The sequence below is a fragment of the Lissotriton helveticus genome, chromosome 7 (genome assembly GCF_964261635.1).
Source record: "Lissotriton helveticus chromosome 7, aLisHel1.1, whole genome shotgun sequence".
Classification (NCBI taxonomy): Eukaryota; Metazoa; Chordata; class Amphibia; order Caudata; family Salamandridae; genus Lissotriton; species Lissotriton helveticus.
The window spans coordinates 1,115,538,064-1,115,560,975 of NC_136068.1; the positions used below are offsets into that span (position 1 = coordinate 1,115,538,064).

General features: G+C 46.6%; 1 protein-coding gene across 2 annotated transcripts in view; it reads right to left on the bottom strand.

Moving 5' to 3' along the window:
* COG1 (component of oligomeric golgi complex 1) overlaps positions 1–22,912 on the bottom strand; it is a 125,039-nt gene that overhangs the window by 65,527 nt on the left and 36,600 nt on the right. For both annotated transcript variants that reach the window (XM_078654272.1, XM_078654273.1), the window contains exons 4-6: positions 19,352–19,522; positions 16,410–16,566; positions 14,101–14,311 (exon numbers count right to left, since the gene is read on the bottom strand). In XM_078654272.1, the coding sequence (XP_078510398.1) occupies positions 14,101–14,311; positions 16,410–16,566; positions 19,352–19,522 (539 nt within the window). The remainder of the gene's footprint in view (positions 1–14,100; positions 14,312–16,409; positions 16,567–19,351; positions 19,523–22,912) is intronic.

Consider the following 22,912-nt stretch of genomic DNA (forward strand, 5'->3'; position numbering starts at 1 on the left):
GCCTTATAAATAAAATAATTCAAAAACAAAAAGATCTAGAAGACCACTCAAATGGCCCCTTACAACCTCATTTTGGAGTACCAAACACTGTTAAACCAGATGCTTTGTTTTAATAGTTGCCCACTGTGCCTCCCACAGCTTACAGGGGACTTGGCAGTTTTTGCAATGTCTACCTGATCCTTCAGCCTAGTTAGCTTAAATAAAAATAAAAACATTAAAATATTGTGTTGATTCTCTCCTATCAATCATAGGGCATGTGGCTGTTGAATAAAGGACACAATTGCTTTGACTCACTTCCAATCTACGGATAATGAACTATTTTGCTTTGTCTGACTAACGCGCATAAACTTTGATACTCATTAACAAAACCTCACATACTTGCAAAGCAATTCCATTCTTCAAATGTGTTACCTTCTGTATAACAAATCGCCTTGGGTCACTTTGGAGACTGACACCTTTTACTTTTAATCAGTTTCATAGCTTTAAGATCTCGGATGGATTTGTCCATTTTGTATGTTGCTAGGTCACATTACGAATCCTCTGAATCAAAATGTCTGCATGCAAAAATGGACAAGCGATTAATCATGATGAATCTTCCCTCTAAGGCTCAAATAATTACCGCAGTTATAGGAAAGAGAAAGCAAGAAAGTGCCATATCAGTGTTCTGTTGGAATAAAAGGGTAGAGCCTGGTAAATGATTAAGTAAAAAATCAATTGAAAAAAAGATGGGAAATCTTGATTTGGGCTTCGAACGGTTGATAATGAACGCTTACAATGTCCAATCAATCAACCAACCAACCAACCAATCAACCAGCATTTTTGGAGCGCAACACTGTCACCCAAAGGGATAGCTGGTTGTTGTGACTGTCGAAGAGCCAGGTCTTGAGTCGCTTTCTGAAGTCTGCCAGCGTAGGGGCTGTACGTCGCTCGAGGGGAAGGTTGTTCCAGGTCTTGGTAGCGATGGAGGAGAAAGAGCGGCCACCACTGCAGCAAATGCGTGGGGGAGGGGGTACGATGGCGAGTGAAGAGGAGATCAGCTGTCTAGGGGGCTGGAGGAAGCTAGTTCAGCTGATTGTTGATGTAGGCAGGTCCTAGGTCATGGAGGGCTTTGTGGGCATGTGTGAGGACCTTGAACTGGCATCTCTTCTGGATGGGGAACCAGTGGAGGTCCAGGGTGAGTCTGGCTGTGGCGTTCTGTATGGTCTGGAGTCTTCTGAGAAGCTGGGTGGAGATGCTGGCGTAGAAGGCATTGCCGTAGCCAAGACGGCTGGGGACGAGGGCCTGCGTGACAGTCTTTCTGGTATTGGTTGAGATCCATCTGAAGATTCTGCGGAACATGAAGTGTGTGGAAGCAGGATGATGCAACTGCGCTTACATGCCGTTTCATGGTTAGTTGGTGGTCAAGGATGATGGAGAGGTTGCGTGCATGGTCAGTCCGTGTGGATATAGGTCTGAGTTCTGCAGGCCACCAGCTGTGGTCCCATGCGGAGGTGTTCTTCCTGAAGATCAGTACTTCAGTTTTGTCGGAGTTAGGTTGGAGGCAGTTAGGTTGGAGGCAGTTGGAGGAGTAGTGTAGCTCACTGGTTAGAGGCGGCAGGCCTGAGAGCAGAAGTCAGCCTGGGACCAGGGTTCAATTCCCGACGCGGCAGGGTCGTGGACCTTGGTCAGCGGACTCGATAATTCTCGCTTCAGTGCTTACTCTAATCAGGGGTTCCACTCGGCAACTCTGGGCATTAGCTTGCCTAATCTCCACAACGGCCCCACCAATTCCGGGGATGCCTGGCTCCACCTTGGGGACTCCCAGCAAGGGACCATCCCACAGGGAAAGCCAGGACGGGTTCCCCAGAGTTATACAGCAGCGGGACGCCCCGTTGCTGGGGCAGCTGTGCGCTTTACCAGTATACTACATTTACATTTACATTTTATCTCTCATCCATTCGGCTACGTTGGTCATGGCAATGCAGAAGTTGGTTTTGGCGTTGGAGGGGTCCTCTGTGATTGATAGGATCAGTTGTGTCGTCTGCGTAGAAGATGATTTTGAGTCCGTTGGATCGGACATCTGCGAGAGGGTCACGTAGATGTTGAACAGGTTAGGGCTGAGGGATGATCCTTATGGTACGCTGCATAGATTATCTTAGGGGGTGGGGGAGTTGAAGGCAGGCAGTCGGATGCTTTGTGTGTGTCATGCAATGAAGGAGATGGTCCACTTGAGGGTATCTTGCTGTACGCCTATGTTGTATAGTTTGTTGATGAGGCTGTTGTGGGATACGGAGTAGAACACTGCAGAGGTCAAGGAGGATCAGGGCCACAATTTCTCTGAGGTTGAGAAGTGTTCTGATGTGGTCTGTGGCGACAATCAATGCGGTCTCAGTGTTGCGATTGCCACGGAATCCTGATTGTGAGGCGTCCAGTAGGTGGTTTTGTTCCAGGAATTCGGTTTGCTGCTGGTTGATGGCTTTCCCGAGTACTTAGGCCGGGTAAGGGAGCAGGGCGATCAGATGATAATTTTTTAGATCACCGGAGTTGGTTGAGGCTTTTTTGTTAGGAGGGGTCTGATGTCTGCATGTTTCCACCTGACCAGGAAGCTTGCAGTGGAGCTGGAGATGTTGAGGATACTGGCGAGTTGTGTGCTGATTGGGTTCGTTGTGAGGTTGTAGAGGTGGTGGGGGCGGGGTCGGTGGCTACCCCAAAGTAGATGGAAGATAAGATGGCTGAGGTGGTTAGGATGGTGAGAGTAGATAAGGTTGTAATAGTTTGGCTGATGTTCGCTGGCTGGCAGAAGTCGCTGGGGTTGAGGGTGGCATATTGGAGGTTGAAATGGTTGTAGATGTTGGTGATCTTGCTGTGGAAATAGTCTGAGAGGGTGTTGCAGAGTTCTTGGGAGGGGCTGGTGGAGTTCTCTATGGCTGTTGTGTTGGAGAATTCTTTAACTATTTAAAAAAATTCCCCTGTGTGATTGGCCGTGGAGTTTATGCGGGAGATGATGGCTGCTTTCTTCTTTTTTTTTTATAACTTTTTTTATTGAAAACAAGGCATGACATATGAATAATCAAGTTGTACACAGATTGGCAATATTTGGTACATTGTGAGTGATACACGAAAGCATAATTAATTAAAAAAAACAGTGACAGTTTCTTGTTAAACACATTTAGGTCTCATTGAGAATATCCTCCCTCGATCTCTGCGGTTCACACATCTCACCGATGTGGACATTCCATTGCCCCCATATTTGCGTCCATTTATTCAGGCACCACCTTGCTTCGTATATGGACTTTTCCGTGACCATACACCAGTCCATACCTTTGCCCCATTCTGCTAGATTTGGTGGGCTCTGAGCCCTCCAGTCTCGCAATGTTCCTTTTCGCCACCATCAGCTCCAAGGTAACCCACATTCACTCCCTAGAATTCATGTTAGTAGGGCGCCACACATTCAGGAGAGCCATTTTTATATTGCAATCAATCTACTGCCCCAACGCTTCCTCCATCTGGTGCACCACGCCCTCCCAATATTTCTGGATAGATGTGCATTCCCACAGGGTGTGAATATAGGTGCCCTCCAGCCCACATGGTCTAACACAGCCTCCATCTGAACTATATCCCATGGTGACCATCAGGGGCCCAGACAAATAGGATCAGTGGAGAAGCTTTAACTGTACCAGGATGAGTCCGGACGAGATGGCCACCTCCTGAGGGGAGGCCACTGCAGCTAGCTACTCCTCGTAGTTCAGTCATGCCACGATGTGGTCCCACTTAGCCCTCAAACGAATCAGGGGATCTGTTGTGTTATTGATTAACTTTTTGTAAATAAGTGAAATGGCCTTTTCGGGTAGGTCGCCATCTAGAACTATGTCTTTGAGCGGAGAGGACTCGGGGAGCGTACTACCCTTAGGAAGAACCGCAAGCAAGGCATGTCTGATTTGGATATACCTGAAGTGCTCAGACGGGGCTAACTCGTATTCTTGCTGCAGTTCTGAAAATGGGACCACTTAACCTGCCTTCCAGAAGTCACCCACCTTGGATATACCCATGAGGTCCCAACGATTGAAGGCCCTTGAACGAATCAATCTGCCCAGTTGATCACTGTGCCAGAGGGGTGTAGCCTGTGTGAGTTTTGCCTTCCAACCCAGGCTTTTGGTAGCCGCTTTCCACACATGCGCCGCATGTCCTGTCGGACCCATCAGAGAAGGCCTCGATGTTCGCATATAAAGAGCCCTCTCAAAGCTGCCCCCGGGGAGGAGCCACCTATCGATCTGAAAGGCCAGGTCACCCTGCGGCCTATACATACATAGGTTGATAGAAGCGAGGTGTGATGCCCAACACTATTTCTTTATATCCCGGAGTCCTATGCCCCCGTTAAACCATCCCAGCGTAAGTTTGTGTGTTACAATACAAGGTGGTTTACACTCCCACAACAAGTCCCGTAAGATACCGTCGAGGTCTCTGAAGTACGCAGAGCCAACCGGATGTGGAGTGTTTTGTAGCGCATATAAGAATCTGGGAAGTGACAATTGTAAATAGGGCCGCGTGTCCCAAGAGGGACATTGGAAGTGACTTCCAATTTAGGACATCTGATTTAAGACGCACAAGAGGTGGCAGGAGATTACGATCGTATAATCTGGACAGGTCTTTAAAGACACAAATCCCCAGGTATTTAAAGCCCTCCTCAGCTTCCATCAGTTGACAGCCCCGAGGGAGTGAAGGCCGCTTGACATAGAAGATGTAAAGCACAGATGTGGTCCAGTGTATTGAATAACCAGCAAATCTTCCAAACACGTGAAATATGTCCAGGACCACGTTGAGGGAAGCAGCTGGGGAGGCCAGATCAAGCAAAATATTGTCTGCATATAGTGATATGCGGTCCTCCCATCCAAACATCCATTTAAGGCCCCTTATAATGGGTTCTTGGCGGACCCATGTTGCCAGAGGCTCAAGGGCCAAGGCAAAAAGAAGCGGAGACAAGGGGCAACCCTGTCTGGTGCCCCTACTGAGAGTGAAAACGGCAGACTTCCTGTTATTGACTATCACTTGGGCGAGTGGTTGGAGGTATAAAAGCCAAACCCAGCTGGTAAATTCGGGGCCAAAACCCAGTTTGTGAAGGACTGCGAACATGTAGGGCCATTCGATGGTGTTGAACGCTGTGGCAGCATCCACGGATACCACAACGGCATCTTCCCCGATTGTGTCGGCACGGCACAGCACTCCGTGGAGCATGCGCGAGTCGAGGGAGGTGTTTCTGGCAGGCATGAAGACCGATTGGGTCGGAAGAACCAGCCTGGTGAGGAATCTAAGCAGTCGGGAGGAAGGCAAGAACCTTCGCAAGTATTTTGGCTTTGCAATTAAACAACGGGATGGGTCTGTATGAGGAACACCTGTTGGCCGGCTTACCCGCTTTGTGGATGACAACAATATTTGCAAGTCTCTGGTCCTCGGGCAGAATACCCCTTGCCCTACTTTCTCAGAACATTCCTGTGAGATAGGGTGCAGTCTTGTCTGCTGTGAGCTTGAACAGCTCGATGGGCAAGCCATTAGGGCCCGACGCTTTCCCTCCCACGTAAGTCGTGGATGATTTCTCAACCTCCGCAGCTGTGATATCCAAGTTGAGATCAGAACACTCTTCTTCAGTGAGAGCTGGCAAGGAAATATGGTGTAAAAGCGAGGAAGCCTCTTCCTCCGTATGCGGTGTACGGGAAGTATAAAGAGCCTGATCATAGTGGCCGAATGTGTCCGAAATATCCTGGGGGGCAGTGAGGAGAGAGCGGGAGTCTGTTTCTATCTCAACCACCACTCGATGGGCCTGTTCCCTGCGATCTAGCCAGGCTAGCAATTTGCCTGCCTTATCGCCAACGTCACAGACCCTGCTAAGCGTGGCCATATAGTGCATCTTAGCAGCTTCTGTAGCCATGTTGGTGAATTATTTGACTTTAATATGCAATTTCTGGCGTATCTTCGCCAAGTCATGCATCTGAAACGCGTTCTCCAAGTTTAAGATTTCCCCACTCTAGGCGAGTCATACCCGCACTCTTCTCCTTATGCTGTCCCATAATCTGGGCCAAAGCCACCCCGCATGACAACTTTGTAGGCCTCCCAAAGAGTTGCCATAGAGTCTACCGACCCCACATTCTCCTGAAAGTAGAGGTCCGACTCACTCAAGACCTTATCTCTGATTTGACGATTCGTGAGCTACCAGGAGTTTATCGGGGCAGTGTGGCCAACCGAGGGCTCACCCACTTCTAGGCGACACAAAATAGGCGAATGGTCAGAGATACCCCGGTGCTGTAGCTCTTTTACGTTGTCGAGTTGAGGTGCTAGCTTCAGCACATAATCGGTCAGGGACATGCTATGGTGTAGGCCTGAGTAGAAGGTGTATTGCTGCTCATCCGGATGGAGTCCCCTCCAGATATCCACCAGGCCCATTGCACCCAGAAAACTGTGAATATGGGAGGGCGGCAAGGCTCTCTGTGGCCATTGGTCGAGGGAATCAGAGACGATAGAATTAAAATCGCCCCCTATTAGGATTCTGCCATCCGGCAAATCTAAGAGGAGATCCCATAGGTCTACAAAGGCCTGAGTGTGCAGTCCCGGAGGCATGTAGGCTGAAAGGAGGTTAAGTATTTGTCCCTCCCAGGTCCCGGAGGCAGCAACATATCTACCCAGGACGTCAGTGCAGATCGAGTTAATTGTCATGGGGAATGATTTTCGGACCAGTATACCCACTCCCCGGGAACCAGACCCAAAAGCTGAGTGTGCTACCAGCTGGGAATCCCATCTCAACATGGCCTTGCATGCATTTCCAAGCAAATGTGCCTCCTGCAAGAGGACTACATCGGGGGAGTGCTGTTTCAAAAACAGGAGCACTATGTCCCTCTTGATCTGGTCTCCCAGCCTGTTAACATTCCACAATAGCAGCTTTAAACCGTCTAATCGTCTTACCCATCTCGTCTTGGTTTTTGATCGATCAATCGCCGCGGGAACCACCCGCGAGCGCACCCAGGAGGAAACACCTCAGCAGACCTTTTACCCTTCGTAAACAAAAGACCCAAAAGCATGCAACCAGCTCCTGCCCTTGCAAGGATTAAGTCATATGTGTCATACCTGTGAAACAAAAAATTAACAATACAAATTAGGACAAACCCCTCCCCCCAACCCACGCAATCCCCCCAAACCCATTAAACTGAAACCCCCTCCCTGCCTCTCGGTATGGCGGTGTCAGAACCTCCCGCCCACCCAAACTTGCAGAGTACCTATCGCCCACCCCTTAAACTTGTGGGTATGTGTGACCAACCGGGCACCCGTCCCAGAGATGTGAATAACTGGCAGACATAGAAGTCAGATATAAATACTCATGAGACTACAATCCCACGTTTGTATCGGTGTGTCCATCTCAAATGAGTTCCCGAACCACAGACCTAATGTAGTTCAGTGACTAAGAGGGCTCGGACCGCCTCCCAGTGCACCAGCAAGTAGATATCCCCAACCCAGAAATAGAGTGGCATACAGACCAGTCATTCAGACTCTCCCATCGCTGCTTCCTGCTCGCCAGGCAGGGTGCCTCCATCGGACTCTTCAGTGCCCTTCACACCCCTTGCCCCTCGGAAGCGGCCACCACCTCTGCCTACGGTGCGCCATCCGTCCAACCAATCCCATACCTCCTCTGGGGTAGCGAAGAACCAAGCCTTCCAGTTCGATTCCCCCCTCAGCTTGGCTGGGAAGAGCATGGCGTATTTCAGATCTTTCTCGCAAAGTGGCTTTTTGACTTCGAGGAAGCTGCGTTGCTGTACCCTGAGGGTGAAGTCGGGAAAAAGGTGATTTGACTGTTCTGGAAATTCAGTGGGGGCGCAGGTCTAGCCACCTGTAGGATGATGTCCCTAACTCTGAAATAAAAAATCCTAGCAAGTAAGGGCCGCGGAAGGGCCCCTGGTTTTGGTCTGCCACCCGGTGCGCTCTTTCCACGGAAATGAAGTTGGATAGTCCATTTTGTTTGAGGTGAGTGGTGACCAGTTCCTCCACGAATAGATCTGCTGCTGGCCCCTCCGCTTTCTCAGGAACCCCCAGTATGCGGACGTTATTACGCCTGGAGTGCCCTTCATAATCGTCCAGCTGCGCTTCCAGTTTGGTAGTGTGGGCCTGAAGGTCATCCATCCTGCGCTGCAGTTCAGAGGTGTCATCGACCAAGGAGCTGGCTTTCATTTCGACATCCTTCAGTCACGTGTTCATGAAGCGCATATCCGCCTGGATAGGGGATACTTCAGTGGACACAGAGTCAATACGTGGCTCCAGCGATGTGTGAACAGTCATGATGGCCGTGAGGATATCTTGCAGCGTCGGTTCTCTCGCCTCTTCTCTGGACAGTTTTTCCATTGCGGCCACTCCCGCTTTCGGGCTTGTCCCAGGGGCCTTGTCCCATGCACATTTATTCAGCTAGACCTGTACAGCCGTCTTGGTGCCACTACACCTCAGCCATGATTGAGCCATTGTGATCTGCTTAGGATCCGAGGGAAAGGAGCAAGTCAGTTCTGCACAGCTGATGAGCTAGGCCAATAGTCTATATGGCTTATCCTGCTGGGCTGCTTGCGGAGCAGTGAACCATGGGCTGCCAGAGAACAGACAATAGCAGCGGGCTGATATAGTACACCCCCGGGGGCCAGGCCACAAACCCTCCTCCAATGAGCAGGCTGCCAAATTCACTCTACGTATGGCACCACGAAACAGCAACAGCGGTCAGGTCTCACCTCTCAATGTTTTTTGCATCAGCCCCCTTCACCTGCCGGGAGCGCAATCTGGCCGCTAGTAGCCTCTCAGCGGCCCACCTTGTCACCTCGGGAGAGTGAGCTCTTTGTTTTCACCAGCATCTACTACGGCCGCCCCTACCTCCTGTGGCAGCTTCAGGTCGGGCCACGATCGGCCGAGAGGGTGGCAAGGGGGGTCCAGGCACCAAGAGACCATCAGGGTCGCATCCTTCCCTCCTCCCGATCTTGGAGGCGGGCGGCACCCAAAACTGAAGCCACCCGTCACAGGGAAGCGTTTTTCCTTACCAGCCACGGGGTTCAGCAGTTACTTATGGCGCCACCCCCTCGGTCCAGTGGGGGGGCGGCTTCTAATTTCTTCCGATGCAGGCGAGCCCCTGATGTTTCAGGCACCCACGGCCTCCAGTGAGGTAGCGGGCCCCTCCAAGATCAGAGCCTAGCGTGGTGCGAGCTCCGAGGCCCACACGATTTTGAGGCAGGCAGCGGTGCCGCTCCCAGGCTTAACCGGACACCACTCAACACAGCGTCCTTCCCAGGGGCTACTGCCCCGCCTCCACTCAGTCCACAAGGATGCACCGCCTCGGTTGACTCCGGCAGATCAGATTGCCCGGAGCGGAGCCTCAGTCAGCAGTTGGAGTTCCTCAGAAGTGCAGGCCATGCAACGCCACTGCCGGGCCGCGATGTGCGCAGTCAGGGCTGGAGCCGGAACCGCGAGCTGGAAACTGCGGTTTCACAGCTCATTCGATCCACAGTGGGTTCCGATTTATAATAGTGTCCTTTTCTGCCAGTTTAGGAACGGATTGTTGGGCGGGTTTACTCTGGAACGGGCGCGATCGGTCGGAGCCGCCTCAAAGAGGCCATGTCTCTTGGCGGTTGGCCACGCCCCTCGATGGCTGCTTTTTTGATGGCCTGATGATATTTGCTGAGGGCTGTTTTGTAGGATGCTTTGTCAATAGGGTTCTTGGTGGCGTGCCATAGTTTCTCAAGTTTGTGACAGTTGTGCTTTGTGATCCTGAGAGCTGGGGTGTACCAGATGACATGTTTGGAGGTTTTGTTGGATTTTGTAGATTTGAGTGGGGGCAACTGTCGGCAATGTCGGCGATCCAGTTGGCTAAGTGTTGGATGGCCTGGTCGGGGCCTGTTGATGTCTCGTGGTGAGGGCCTGTGACCACTGATTTTCAGTGACCTTGCTCTAACTGCAGTTGGGTGAGGGTAAGAATTTAAAGCCCGGTGATGTTTGCTGGGAGATGGTGATGGTGAAGTGTACGATGGTGTGGTCAGCCCAGGTAAGTTCTGTGTTGTAGCGGAATTTAATTCTGTTGCTGGAGGTGAAAAAGTGGTGGAGTGTGTTTCCGGATTTATGCATTGGTTTGGTGGCCAGTTGGGTGAGGCCAATGTTGTTCAGATTCTCCAGAAGGGCGATGTAGTTCCTGTCGTTAAGGTGGTCAATGTGGAAGTTGAGGTTGCCGAGTAGGACGTAGTGGTGAGTAGATTCCTAGAGGGGGCGATGAGTTTGGGGATGGCTTCGCAGAATGTTGCTTGGTGTCCCGGTGGGCCTGAAGACAAGGGTGCCTCTTATTGTGGTCTTCACAATGGTATACAGTAGGAAGTTGGGGTGTTACGTAAGAGGCGTGGGGTTGTCATTAGTGATGGTGCATCTGATGGGTTCCTTGCATAGGACGGCGATGCCTCCGCCTTGTTTAATGGCACGCTCTTGGTGTATCATCTTGTGGCAGTGGTGATGTTGAGGTTTGAGGAGGAGGGATTGAGCCATGTTTTGGTGATGAAGGCAACATCTGTACAAGGGTGGTGATAGTGTCCCAGAGTTCTGTGGCTTGTTTGTGGAGGGAGCGGGCATTGAGCAGGATACAGTGGAGCGGTTGTGGGGTGTTCATGGTCTTGTTGGCGGAGTGGTGCAGGATCTTTCGTAGGTTGTGTCGCAGGAGAAGTGACAGTGTCAGCAGTAAAGGGTCGTTTGGTGGATAGTGGGGAGGAGGAGACGCAGCTGTTTTTTGGCGTCCGGAGTTCAATTCCAGGATTTCCTTGGCGGTTTACCGGTGGGTGACAGGAGGGCTAGGGGTTCTGCCACTGCGCGTTGTCCAATCGGTTGTGCACCCGCTGCACGTATCCGCAGTGGGCCGTGCAGCAGCCTCCATTAGTGGTCCTGGTGGGGGGTCCTAGTGGGGCTGGGTACACGTGCAAGGACCTGGGATGGGCAGAGTGGTCAGGGACAGCAGGCAGCACAAGGAGAGCGCAGGGGCAGAAACAGCAGGCAATGCAGAACCAGCGCCTGAGGAGCCACAGGGACAGTAGGCACCGCAGGGACGGGGGGCACAGGACCTTAAACTAGGGTCAGGCGAAAGAGGGATGATCCAGTTAGGCTTCCACCAGATGTGGACGGGCCACCCCTTGGCCCTGGCTTTGCTCGGGCGCCGCCTGCATGCGTGCCACGATGGGGGAGCCACAATGGAGCTAAATTGGGTGCCAGGAAACTACAGAAATGTGCAGAATTTTTGCTTGCGGTGAGGACACCTTCTAGTAGTGGTGTTTCACCTTCGTTTTCTTCAAAGTAGAATGAGGGGAAATTACACTGATCAAGCTTCTTACCTCTCTTGACGTGATCAATCCTACTTTAAAGATGTTACAGTAGACTTCTCCGAAATGCCCTGGAAATAAGTTTGTAAAGTGCTTGAGATAATGGCCAGAGCATGGCTGATAAATGCACTGCTAGTAGCTATCTCTCCCACATCTGGAGCAATTGTTGACAATCTGTCTCGCACAATCAGAAATTCAGTTCATCTTTTGCTTTAAGACAGTGTGGTAAGCTGTTCATGTATAGAAACTGTAACGGTAATATTTTACTTTCTTAAATATGGAATATGCTTGTACAGTATTCCCCTTTAGAATGTTCTGTACGAGTAATTCTCTATTTATTGAGTGGATCATTTACTTTTGTAGTTTGAGTCGGTTCCATATTCTTAAGCGGTTGTCAACATACTGTTGGACAGTTTATGCAATGTGTGGGTGCTCCTAATAAAGTAATTTTTTACTTCAATGTGATGCAGTGTTTACTTGCTACAATTTGGTGACAAGTTAGTGATGTTAGCAACCACTGCCACCTTTATATCTAGTGGTACACTATGCTCTTCCTGGTCGCTGTTAGAGTGTGGAGCAAAGCCTGAGATGAGGTGAAGTGGAAGTAACAGGTACAAGGAACTGTGAACTTGTCCTACTCTCCACCAGGATTCTGGACTCTGCAGATCATGTGCTGAAGAAAATATATTGAAACTATGCGGGCCGCAGCGCGCTGCCTCCTGTCATGCCATATGGCCACGTAAGCTACTGCTGCCGGGATAGTGTTGGAGCCACTTAAGACAGTGAACCATCCGACTTAAACGCCTTTTGCATCCAGCCATTTTGCAGACTTGACTTTTGATTAATCACACAACTATGAAAGCTGTTGCTGCACATTGGAGCCAGTGAAGATGGTGAGCTATTCAGCGCATAAGTCCATTGTGTACGGGCATTTTAAAGATTGCCCTACTGCTACATCGCGCTACTAAGCAAGTCGTTTTGAAGGCATATGGCACATGTCTTTTGCATGTAGCCATATCTGAAGAATTTATATTTCAGTTTTAATCTACTGTAATTGTGTAGAGCCACTTTTGTAGATGCTGTTTTTCCAGTCAGAAGTTATTTATGTGAAGCGTATATTTGATGTAAATTTTACATAGTATGGTCAATTTATGAACCTTGTTTTTATTTTAGAACAACTAACAAAGGAGTTCAAGTGGTTACTGTGCAGCATCATAATAAAGGCAAGTGAATGAATAGGATTCTTTTGCCGTGAATGTCGTGTGGCAATCCACCACCTCCCTTTTTTAAGAGACCAAATCAGCCAAGCATGAATTGGGAGAAATGGCTTAGACATTTTAAGAATTACATGCTAGCCATCAATGGAGACTGCTTTTGAATTTATTTGGAATGGAAGTGGAAGAGATTTTTGAGCATTTACCTCCTTTACAATCTGTGGATGGCAGAGATTATGACTGCCTACAGAAGCTTTGGATCAGCTCGCGAAGAGGTTCACAGAGGAATCATATTTTTTTTGAGCGATTCAACTGTTATACTATATAACAACATATGAATGAATCTGTAGACTGTTGTGTCTGCATTAAGTGTTTAGCCTGCTCATTGTGCGTTTGGGGTAGAGGTGTATATGTATACAAGTGATTAGTTGATTATTCGTTGCTCCAATAAAAATAATTCAGGAGCAACTTTTACGTTATTGTAATCCTTCCTTACTAGAAACAACTGACATAGCTTAAAGTGTTTAACGTTCTATAGGTTCCTTTAAAACTATCAGTGTGGATACAGTTGCTTCAGAGATAGCTGCAGTTTCAATGAAGGATTGTGCTAACAAAGGAAAATGGATTAAACAAAAGAATACTTACACACTGTTCGTATAATATGAAGACAGGGCGTATTTGTTGTGGGGCAAACAAAATCATTGTCACAATTTAAGGATAGTCCTGCTAAGGTAAAGAAGGGTTTAAGTGTGCAAAGATTGGTCACTTTGGCAATGTGTGTAACTCTTCTCTTAATAGAATAGTATCGTTATTACAGGAAGCCAAGTGTAATGAGAAAAAAGTAGAGGAGAATCTTGTGATGTGTGTGGTACAATCCACAGTTGAAGTTGTGGATGAGCTTTCTCGAGTATTAGGCAACCATAGTATGGCACAGTGTGATGGTTCAACCGGGCAGATAAATGTTGATGTGGAAGAAGTTGAGGTGACTGTGACTGAAGACAGTAAGAAGGAAATATCTTTTACCATGCCAAGGTTTCTAGTGTGTGCATACACATGCTAGGATGTCATTCATGGACAGCATGAAAGATTTTTATGACAAATTTTAAGTAGCATTTTCTGCATACCTTTGTTGAAAAGGTGTAACAAATGTGTACAATTTGGAGTCATCCCCACATGGCTATTGGAGGAACTAATACTTGGAAATCAATTTGCATTCTAGCAGTAGTCAGTGAATGCTGCACATCACTGACAGCGTATGTATTCCCAAATCCACAAATGCTGTCTAACCAAGACAATCTGAAAATATCTTTCACATGAGTTTTTCTAGACCAAACTATCGCACAGGTTTATCATAAAAATGACAGAAACAAACAGGTTCCAAGGCAGGCAAACCTTGCACTAGACCACACATACTTGACTAGGAACAAGTCAATATAAGTTTTTGTGTTTCCTAAGGTCCCACGATTCAAAGGGTGGAACAGAGCAGGCAACCTCTCCACTAGACCCCACATACTTGGTGCAGATTTCATCTGTTGAATTGCTTTCACCTGTAAACGGTCCAAGAACAGCTGCTGCAGCAGGTCTTCCCAGAACAACATTGGTCTATCCAGGAGTCGCCGGCACACAGTTTCCCAGTTCTGGCTCATAGATTCACTGGTGAGCAGTTCCCACACAGCATCTCGGATGCCTGCTAGGCCCTTCAGGCTGTTGACGTACACTAGAAGGGTTGTAATCCCAGCTTTTATATCTTCATTGCACCTACAAAGGAAGGACAATCTGTAACCTTGTCCCAATTTCCAGATAGTCAAAAGACCTCACAAGAAAAGCTAACTTAATATGAAAACATTCACAAGTCCATCATAAAACTCCAGAAAACGACTTCTGCTCAAATAAATTCGCAAAAGTGGGAACAAAAACATTGTTCTCAGTAAGGTTTGATTATTTTAGATCTAAGAAAAACTTCAAAGATGTAGATAACTCAGGGGTTTAAAAACCTGCTGGAAAATCTAGTTACAAACTTCAAGTTCCAGGTTGCTAGTTTCGGTTGTATCAACACATCTGAATTCCTAAATATATCTTATCACTGCTTATTTTCAGGACTTTGAATCTGTATACCTATATTAATGCTAGATCAATACTGTGAAATAATTTTCTGTACTAATTGCAATACAGATTGTTTAAGGGTTTGAAACTATTATTTATAAAGATCTGTGGTTCTCAATCAGTCTTGATTTGTAATGTGGGCATACTTAAGCAAGCATGCATTACTGGATTATCAATACTTATTTATTCTATACACAATCAGCAACATTCAAATGCAGATTTTCTTATAAAAACGTATGTCTTATACAACGTTTCAATATGAAATTAACCACCAGATTTTTTAAATAAAAAATAAAAAAAAGGTGCTATGAAATTTGTACATGTTTATTTCACTTTGAACACGAACAGGCACATAGCCCGATTTCACAGGAATCTTCAAATCAAATATAAAACACAATGGGGAGAATCAAAGAATTGGCCCAGAGAAGCACAACGACTTTTGGTGTGTAACCTGTTACACTGCAACTAAATTATTGAATGTTTACAATAGGTCTCTTGCGAGGAAACTATGTGACCAAAGTAAAAAAAAAGAAAAATCAACACAGGTTCCAGAAAGAGAGGGGTGTACAAAAAGGATTACAGAGGCAACAGAATATGTATGTAAATACAAGATTGAAATTTGCCATTTCAAAACACCTTAATTTTGCAGCGGATATTTGAATAACTGACAAATAATCTGTGCTTATAAATGAATTGCATTATTAATACATATGCCTTCTGTATAAAAAGACAACTATATGTGTTAACCAATGCTGCTTCATAAGTCTGAAACAAAACAAATAGATCATGGGGAGTTTGTAAAGAAGGACACTGGAGCTGAAACCTCACTAGTTTTCCTTTGAGATATTTAAATAAAGAATCATGTCCTTTCTATTTAATAAAAAAAAAAACAAGACCAAGGTTAGTTTGGCTCAGATTAAATAGAATACCTAAGGACTGCTTTACAAATGGAGGAAATGAGATCAGACGGATAAGGTGTGTGTTATTACACTAAAAGCTCAATCCCTTGGCCAGGCACCTCAGAAAATGGTGTATTCCTGGGCATATAAATTGGGCACTTACTACGCCAATTGGTTTATCTAATATTCTCACCGTGACATACATTTTGGGCAATACAGAGCGTGTCTGGTGATGTGGAAAAAAGGGAAAATGCTCATGTTAACTTGGGAAAGTTACTAGGATTTCAGACTGGACCCTAGCTAATATTACAGCATTCCTCTCTGCATTACGATGGAGAATGGGGATGGAAACAAAGTTTGTGATTAACCAGATAAGCAGTGGTAGTGTACAAATGACTGGTTTATGGCCAGTGAGAGGCCAAGAGCAGGCTCTCCTTGGGTGTGATATTAGGCATATGCTTATACTACACTTCCGATGAGAAAAGGATGATGCTCCACAGCAGTGTGTATAATCTGTTATATGTTCTGAGTGAGCAATGGGATTAGAGAAGGAACGCTCACAACTGAAGCAGGCAGACAAACGAGTGGGAACGGTCATCGGGTACAAAGAGACTTATCTCTCTCCCAAGGCGTAGGAGAAAGAGGATCTAGCCAGGGAAGAATACAGAGTGATGGTGAAACCAGGTCACAAGTGATGGAAACTTCAGATATGAAGGCAAAGCTAAAATGGGACCAAAAGTGATCATGATTAGAGAGAAACAAAACCACAAAGAAGGCAACAAGGATACAAGATTCCTGAAAGTGGAGCAGTAGTATATGGACGAAATGGTCCCAAAAGGCATAAGATAACCTACATGTGGATCCACTTCTGCAAAGTCTCCTGCAGGTAATCCTGGCTGATAGGATGCGCCAGTGTCCTGAGCGTTGGCTGAAATTCTATGACTGACAATGGCAAATGCTTGAACCAGCTGCCAGACTTCATCTCATCCTTCAAGACTGCTGTCCCTTTACCTAGAGATAAGGGAAGCAGACACAAGCGTTAGCATTTAAGAAACTGTAACTTACGAAAAAGGCTTTGTGCTTAAACACAGAGATAATAAATGTTCATCTATTCTTTCATAGACAATGTATTCATGAGCAAACAATCAGTTTTAGCCCAGTGATCTTTTTTGGTTTCTCGTTGTCACTATTACTTCCTTGAGCATTAGTCTGGTTGTGTTTGAAAAAACATAAAGGTTTACTTAGATGGATGGACAGTACTGAAAAGGTAGAAAGGAGCAGACATGGTGATGGGAACAGAGACGAGAAAGGGCAATAAAGAGAGAAAATGGTAATGCAATGGGAAAACAGAGGCACTGTAGATATTGAATTGGGACTTTGCTGCTTGTTGTCGGGCAGTTCTTATGCAATTTTTTTAAAAAAATATACTTAATGCCACTTCGTTATGTTTAATGTGTTTTATACTTTGGTGAATATTCTTTGCTGGGATCACTCCGGGCTCTTCCCCTGGTTTGTTACCGGTGTGCTCTTTCTTTTTATCCCTCCCCTCTCTGCTCTTCGGTCCATGTTTCCTTCATGGAAAAAGCCCACTATTTTTGTTTACTATAACCACCCTCCATCTTAGGTCCCCTTTACTATTTTCATACTAAGGTGCAATTTTATGTCACCGCACGCTCTAGTGTTTCTTGTCTCCCGCAATCTACTGACCATCCCTGCAGCATGGACATACCACTGGCGTATCAAAGGCATGCCCATCTCTATCAGTCTTTGAAGAAATCTCCTTCTGAGCAGTAAATAGTGGGAAATGCGGATTTTGGTGCAGAAAACACCAAATTTGCAAGTACACGTCATATTTGGGTAATAATCGTAACTGGAGCTATTTCGTTGCACCGGATGAATTCAAATCCCTGTGGTGTCGATATATATGGGGTGCAATAAATATCAGTCTCCTGCAACCCACCGATGCTTTCGGTCTCTTCTCTACCTGACTAACAGGCTGCTAGTCATAGGGAGAACTTGAATGACTACAAGATGGTAACTGTATGTTGCAGCAATCATCTACCCTCTAGCGTCAGTAGCCGCACCACCCAACACCATGTCTCAGTCATCAGATCCGTCTGCTGCCTCTACAGCCACTGTGCACTCTCTGCAACACATTACCATACTTCCATTCCTAACTGGCAGCACCAGAACGCAGCAATGCCAACGCCGCCTCATACTGGGGAGCACGGCCGGGGTGGTTCTTTCAGCCACCAGGGATTTCTCTCTGGGTTGACCCCACCTGCAATTCAGTACCTGGTGCATCACATTTAACAAAGTCAGCTCGCTGATTCAACAGCATCACAAGTCAAGTCGTGTTACATCTCCTGCCAGATCACCATCAGCCCCTGGAGAGTACCTATTTCGCTGCTCCGCCCCACCATGCCCAAAGTGTGCAGTAGTTTGATAACAAGACTGTTTTTGCATGATATAGAGATTGAACAGTTATTCACCTCAGTATTGTTGCTGACATCTGACTCGTATCTAAATTATTTACCATTTGATAGTGATTTAAGCAGGGACACATGTAGTTAATTCCAAAACCAAAAGACATGAAGTATATTGGACAGTCACTAAACATCTACTGAGTGGGAAAATGGTTATGAAATCAAGATCAGAAGTAGGAGGAAATCAAAAGAGAAAGACATCTGTAACTCTACATGGGACAGAGAAAACAGGAGTGGAGTGATCAAGCGGTAAGTATCCTGCTTTATCATACCTTGCAATTCCGATGTAAATTCTCTTCACTATGTGCTAAGCATTCAATACGGTGAAAGCACTGTGCCGTTGAGTGAATGCTGGCAGATAAGTGCGTTGTGTTTGAGGGGCACATGTTGTACTGAAGCAAACATAGTACCAGTTACATGTGTTAAGTGATCGTGCTATGCTGCACACATTCTGATAACATGTGATATCAGGGCTTCTGAATGTATGTGTGCATACACAGAAATCATGCACTGCTGCTGGTTCTGTACTTAGTCTGCCAGAAAAGGGTTTCATTGCCGCTACCTGTACTTTAACTGTTGACCGTATGTAAAATGATGGTCCTGCTGTTGTCTGAGCTGTGCCTGTTTTGTGACAGAAGATAGCAATGATGATCCACATGGTGTTCCAGTTATGTATGACAAAAGTACGCATGCTGTCCATGGAGCTCAGTTTTTCCAGTTTTTATAACAGTGCTACAGGACCCACTTAGGGTGAAAGCACATATTGTTGATATGACAAAGGAGGGCAAAATAAAAGTACCTTAAGGGAGACTGAGACAGAAACAGGTCATCGGCTAATACTGCACACTTGGGACGGTCCTAAACAGATAGATATACAGATTGAGGGCCTGTTTTGGCATACAGGTTGCTCTGTCACAAACTAGATTGATATCCCGTCCACCTTAAGTGAATTATATCCCATGGCATTTGCAATAAGGTGGACAGGAAATCTGTCATTTTTGTGATGGAGTATGCGTCCGCCAAACTCTAAATTAGGCCCAGAGTCTGGTTCTGTAAATGGATTTGCTTCATTGTGTCAGTGAGGCTTGTTTAACTGCTTCGTTTTGATCGTTATTGTATGTGCGAGGAGAGGAAGAATTGCAATTCTGCCCATTCTGTACCTGCTGTACACTTGAGGGACAGGCCACTATTGGAGCTGTGCTGACCTTTGTGCGGCTGCGGACTTTCATACAAAAGTTGGGGTTGAGAGACACCTGCCGTGCTGTTGCAGACACTATGCCTATTAAAATGCTGCTAAAGTACAAGCTGACCTGCAGGATCTTGGCGAGTGATAGACTCCAGTGTTGAGAAGAGGAGGCCGCAGGGGAGGGCTGGGTTAGGCATCCCGCCATCTGGTAAGCTGTAAAAGAGAGCGTGGGCCTGGTACAGCGTCGTGGCCAGCAGCTCTACCAAAGAACACACCTGCGCTTTTATACTGGCACCTGGAGAAGACAACACAAGCCACACAGAAGTAAATGAATACAAAATATTTTGCTGACGGGAACATGTTGACATTTAATTTTACAAACGTCTTGCTGGAGAAATTTGATTGGCCAATGGTAGTGTTGCATAATGCTACACGTAAGTCACTGGCCTCAAACTGTGATCATTGGCTTCGGTTCTTTGGCCAGGGGACTGTAAATATTGTACATTGTCAAAGAGATGTTGATATGCTGACAGCACATGTGACTCGCAAAGAAAATAAGGTCAACACGTTCAGACCCCATTCATCCATACCCGTTCATGGGTTTGGAGGTGGCAGTGGACATTTTAATGCATTCGTATAAAACAAAGTTGACATCATTATGCAATGCAAGCCTATAAAACTGATCTTAGAGAAAATACCACAGTTAAGGGAAATTACTTTAAAGACAGTCTGAGTTCATCCACGATTTCTTTATGTGTTCCTAGAAACCAATATCCATTTAAAGAAATGTGCAGTGCATTAAAAAATTGATAGATGTTTGGGGTTATTTTGACCTATTTCAGATGTTCTTAGTGTATTATTACATTCAAATAGCTTTAATAGCTAGAGCAGGGGTCTCCAACCTTTTCTGTAGTTTGAGCTACTTCTGATCAGTGAAAATCATTGTGAGCTACTACAGGCCAAGCAACTGCTACCCACTGCTTACCATTGGATTCTCCCACATCTGTAGCATTGCCCAATTACTTGCATCCTTCCACTACTTGCACTTTTGAAACTACATTTTTATCTTTTTTAAGTATTCCATAAGAGTGTGTGTCTTTGCAGGCCTTCTCCGGCATGTGCTTTTCTCCCCTTCTGTGTTGCTTTCTCTTACCCTTGTACTTTAGTCCCCCTCTGTGTTGTTGGTTGCCCTCTACCACTGTTGATGTTGTTGCTTGCCCCTTTCATTTGTCCATGTTGTTGCTTCCCACGCCCGCTGCCTGTGTTTTTGCTTGCCCTTACCCTCTTCATATTGTTCTTTATACCTAAAGGGTTGTTGCTTGCCTCCATTCTCCGTCCATGTTGTTGTCTGACCCCCTCCCTGTACTCTCCATGTTGTTGCTTGCCCCTCTGTCGTTGCTTGTCCCTACCCACTGTCTGCCTTGTTGCTTGTCCCTCCTGCCCTCTTCCAGCTGTCCATCTTGTTGCTAACCCTCTCATGCTGTCCATCGTAATGCTTAGGGCAAGCATTTGTTGATCGTGTTTCCTCCATTTCCACTTGCCATAACAAATAAAAGGACTATGGCTTTGCCAGCACTGGCCATGTCCTAACACTTAAGAATACAAAGAAACGTTCATCCCTCCCCTTGTTATTGCTATCTCCCCCACTCAATCCATTGTCATTGCTTGCCTCCTGCCACAAAACCAAAAATGCTATGTACGCATAGCACATTTTTTCTCCAACACTCTCCTGCCTTCTAACATGCCTATTGCCCCACTCTCCACTAATGCTATGGTTTGACCCAAGTTAGATTATTAGTGCAATGAGCTTAAAATCTGGTACAAGTGGCTCTAACTGAGAATGAATCACTTGTTTATTCTGAAAAGATAGTCACGATAACATTTTTCGAGGATTGAAACTCATGAACCTTGTTTTAAGAACATATCAATTTTTAAGGAAATGAACAACTGGTCCACTTGCTGGTAGAGGATATCCCTAGGTACACACTATTTATGCAAGTAAAGAAGCTTCGGCCAAACACAGGCCTCAGGGTACAATTGCAGGCATCCTGCAAAAAGACCTCCCATTCTATTGCACTGTTACATTTAGAAGTGTCCAAAGCATGCATTGTTCATATACACAGCTAACACAATTTTTAAAGGCACTTTCAATTCATATGATGTGTGCATTTTAGCATTTCCTTAGATTTTAGAATCAATAATTTTTATTGAGCAGTACTACAACTCCAAACACAGCTCAGCAACCTACATCCACTGGCCGGCAGAGCAAATTCCAGAAGCAATAGACACAGCGTTCGGGCCTACACCCCGTAGGGCGACCCCGCAAGGGGAAATGTTGTGCTGCGATAAGCAGCCAGTGCAGGTACAAAGCTACCGCTTTTTGAGAACAAGAAAAAAAGAACTAAGACAAAGGAAACCCCCTTTCCCCCATCCCCCAAACCGCTCCCCCCCCCCGCCACCCACCCCCGCATCAGTCTCACCTTCCTTCTCATACTCTCTACTGCCCCTAGGCCCCCCCCCCCTCAGCGCCGCACAGACCACCATAGCAGGTCCCCAAGGCTCCAGAGGAATAAGTTGAAGAATCAGTAAGTACTTCGGGCAAGTGACTTTCCTCAAGATCCTAGATAGAAGATGCAGGAATGGGCCCCATAGTTCCACGTATTCCGCCCACTTTCCATCCATACTCAGGGATAGCTGCTCCATAGCTAAAAGATGTCACATTCTCCGAATCCAGTCCGTCGGGTCAGGTGAGTCTGGGGAACCCCACTGCGCCAGAATGACTAGGCGCGCTACCAGCAAGGCTAGGGCGATTTGTCTACACCTCAGCGAGCGCAAAGGAAACAATTTGCTATGTGGAAGCCCTAATAGCGCATGCTCAGGTGTTCTAGAGAATGCGATCTGAAAGGCATCGTCCAAGTCATCAAGGATCACCTTCCAATACCGCTCTAGGTTTGGACAGTGCCACAGAAGGTGCGTCTAGGTGCCTGGGGAATGACAGACCGTGGTCTCTACAGGGCTATTGGTTTTAAATGACTCGCACAGCCATCATCAGAACCAGTTAGACTACTAAACACACCAGTAATCTCCACATCACACCCAGACTTTCTGCACTTGAACGTTCGCGGAGGCCCAAGGAAACGGATTTCAGTGCACAGTCGCCTACCCCCATCCAACATTGGTGGCTTGAATTTGCTGAGTGCCAGCTCCGTCTGCCTTCATCGTATACATATATAAGAGCCTAGGTTGAATTAGCATTTTGGCCTGAGCAATCAAACCCATGACTAATAGTGGCAGTGGTTTCCAAAACTCGACTCACGCCCTCAGGGACCTCATGACTGCTCCCAGATTCCCAGCCAGAGGTAGTCTTAAGAATGAAAAAATGTAATTCCCAAATATCAAAATGTTTGCACAACGTTTGCGAGAGGGTGGGATTTTCCATATATCGCTATGCACTCATTACTTCAGCGAAAGACTCCTTATCCGCTGCAAATAACATAAGTGAGAGTGGACACCACTGTCTGGTTCTCCGGTATGGGGAGGAGATAAGTGTGCCAGTGTGCAATCTGGCTGTTGTATCAGAGTGCAACAATGGAATTCACTTAACCTCATGCGCGCGGCGGTTTTTCCCGCCGTGCGCTGAGTTTTTTTTAAAAACGCGTTACATGACGAGCTCAGCTCGTCATGA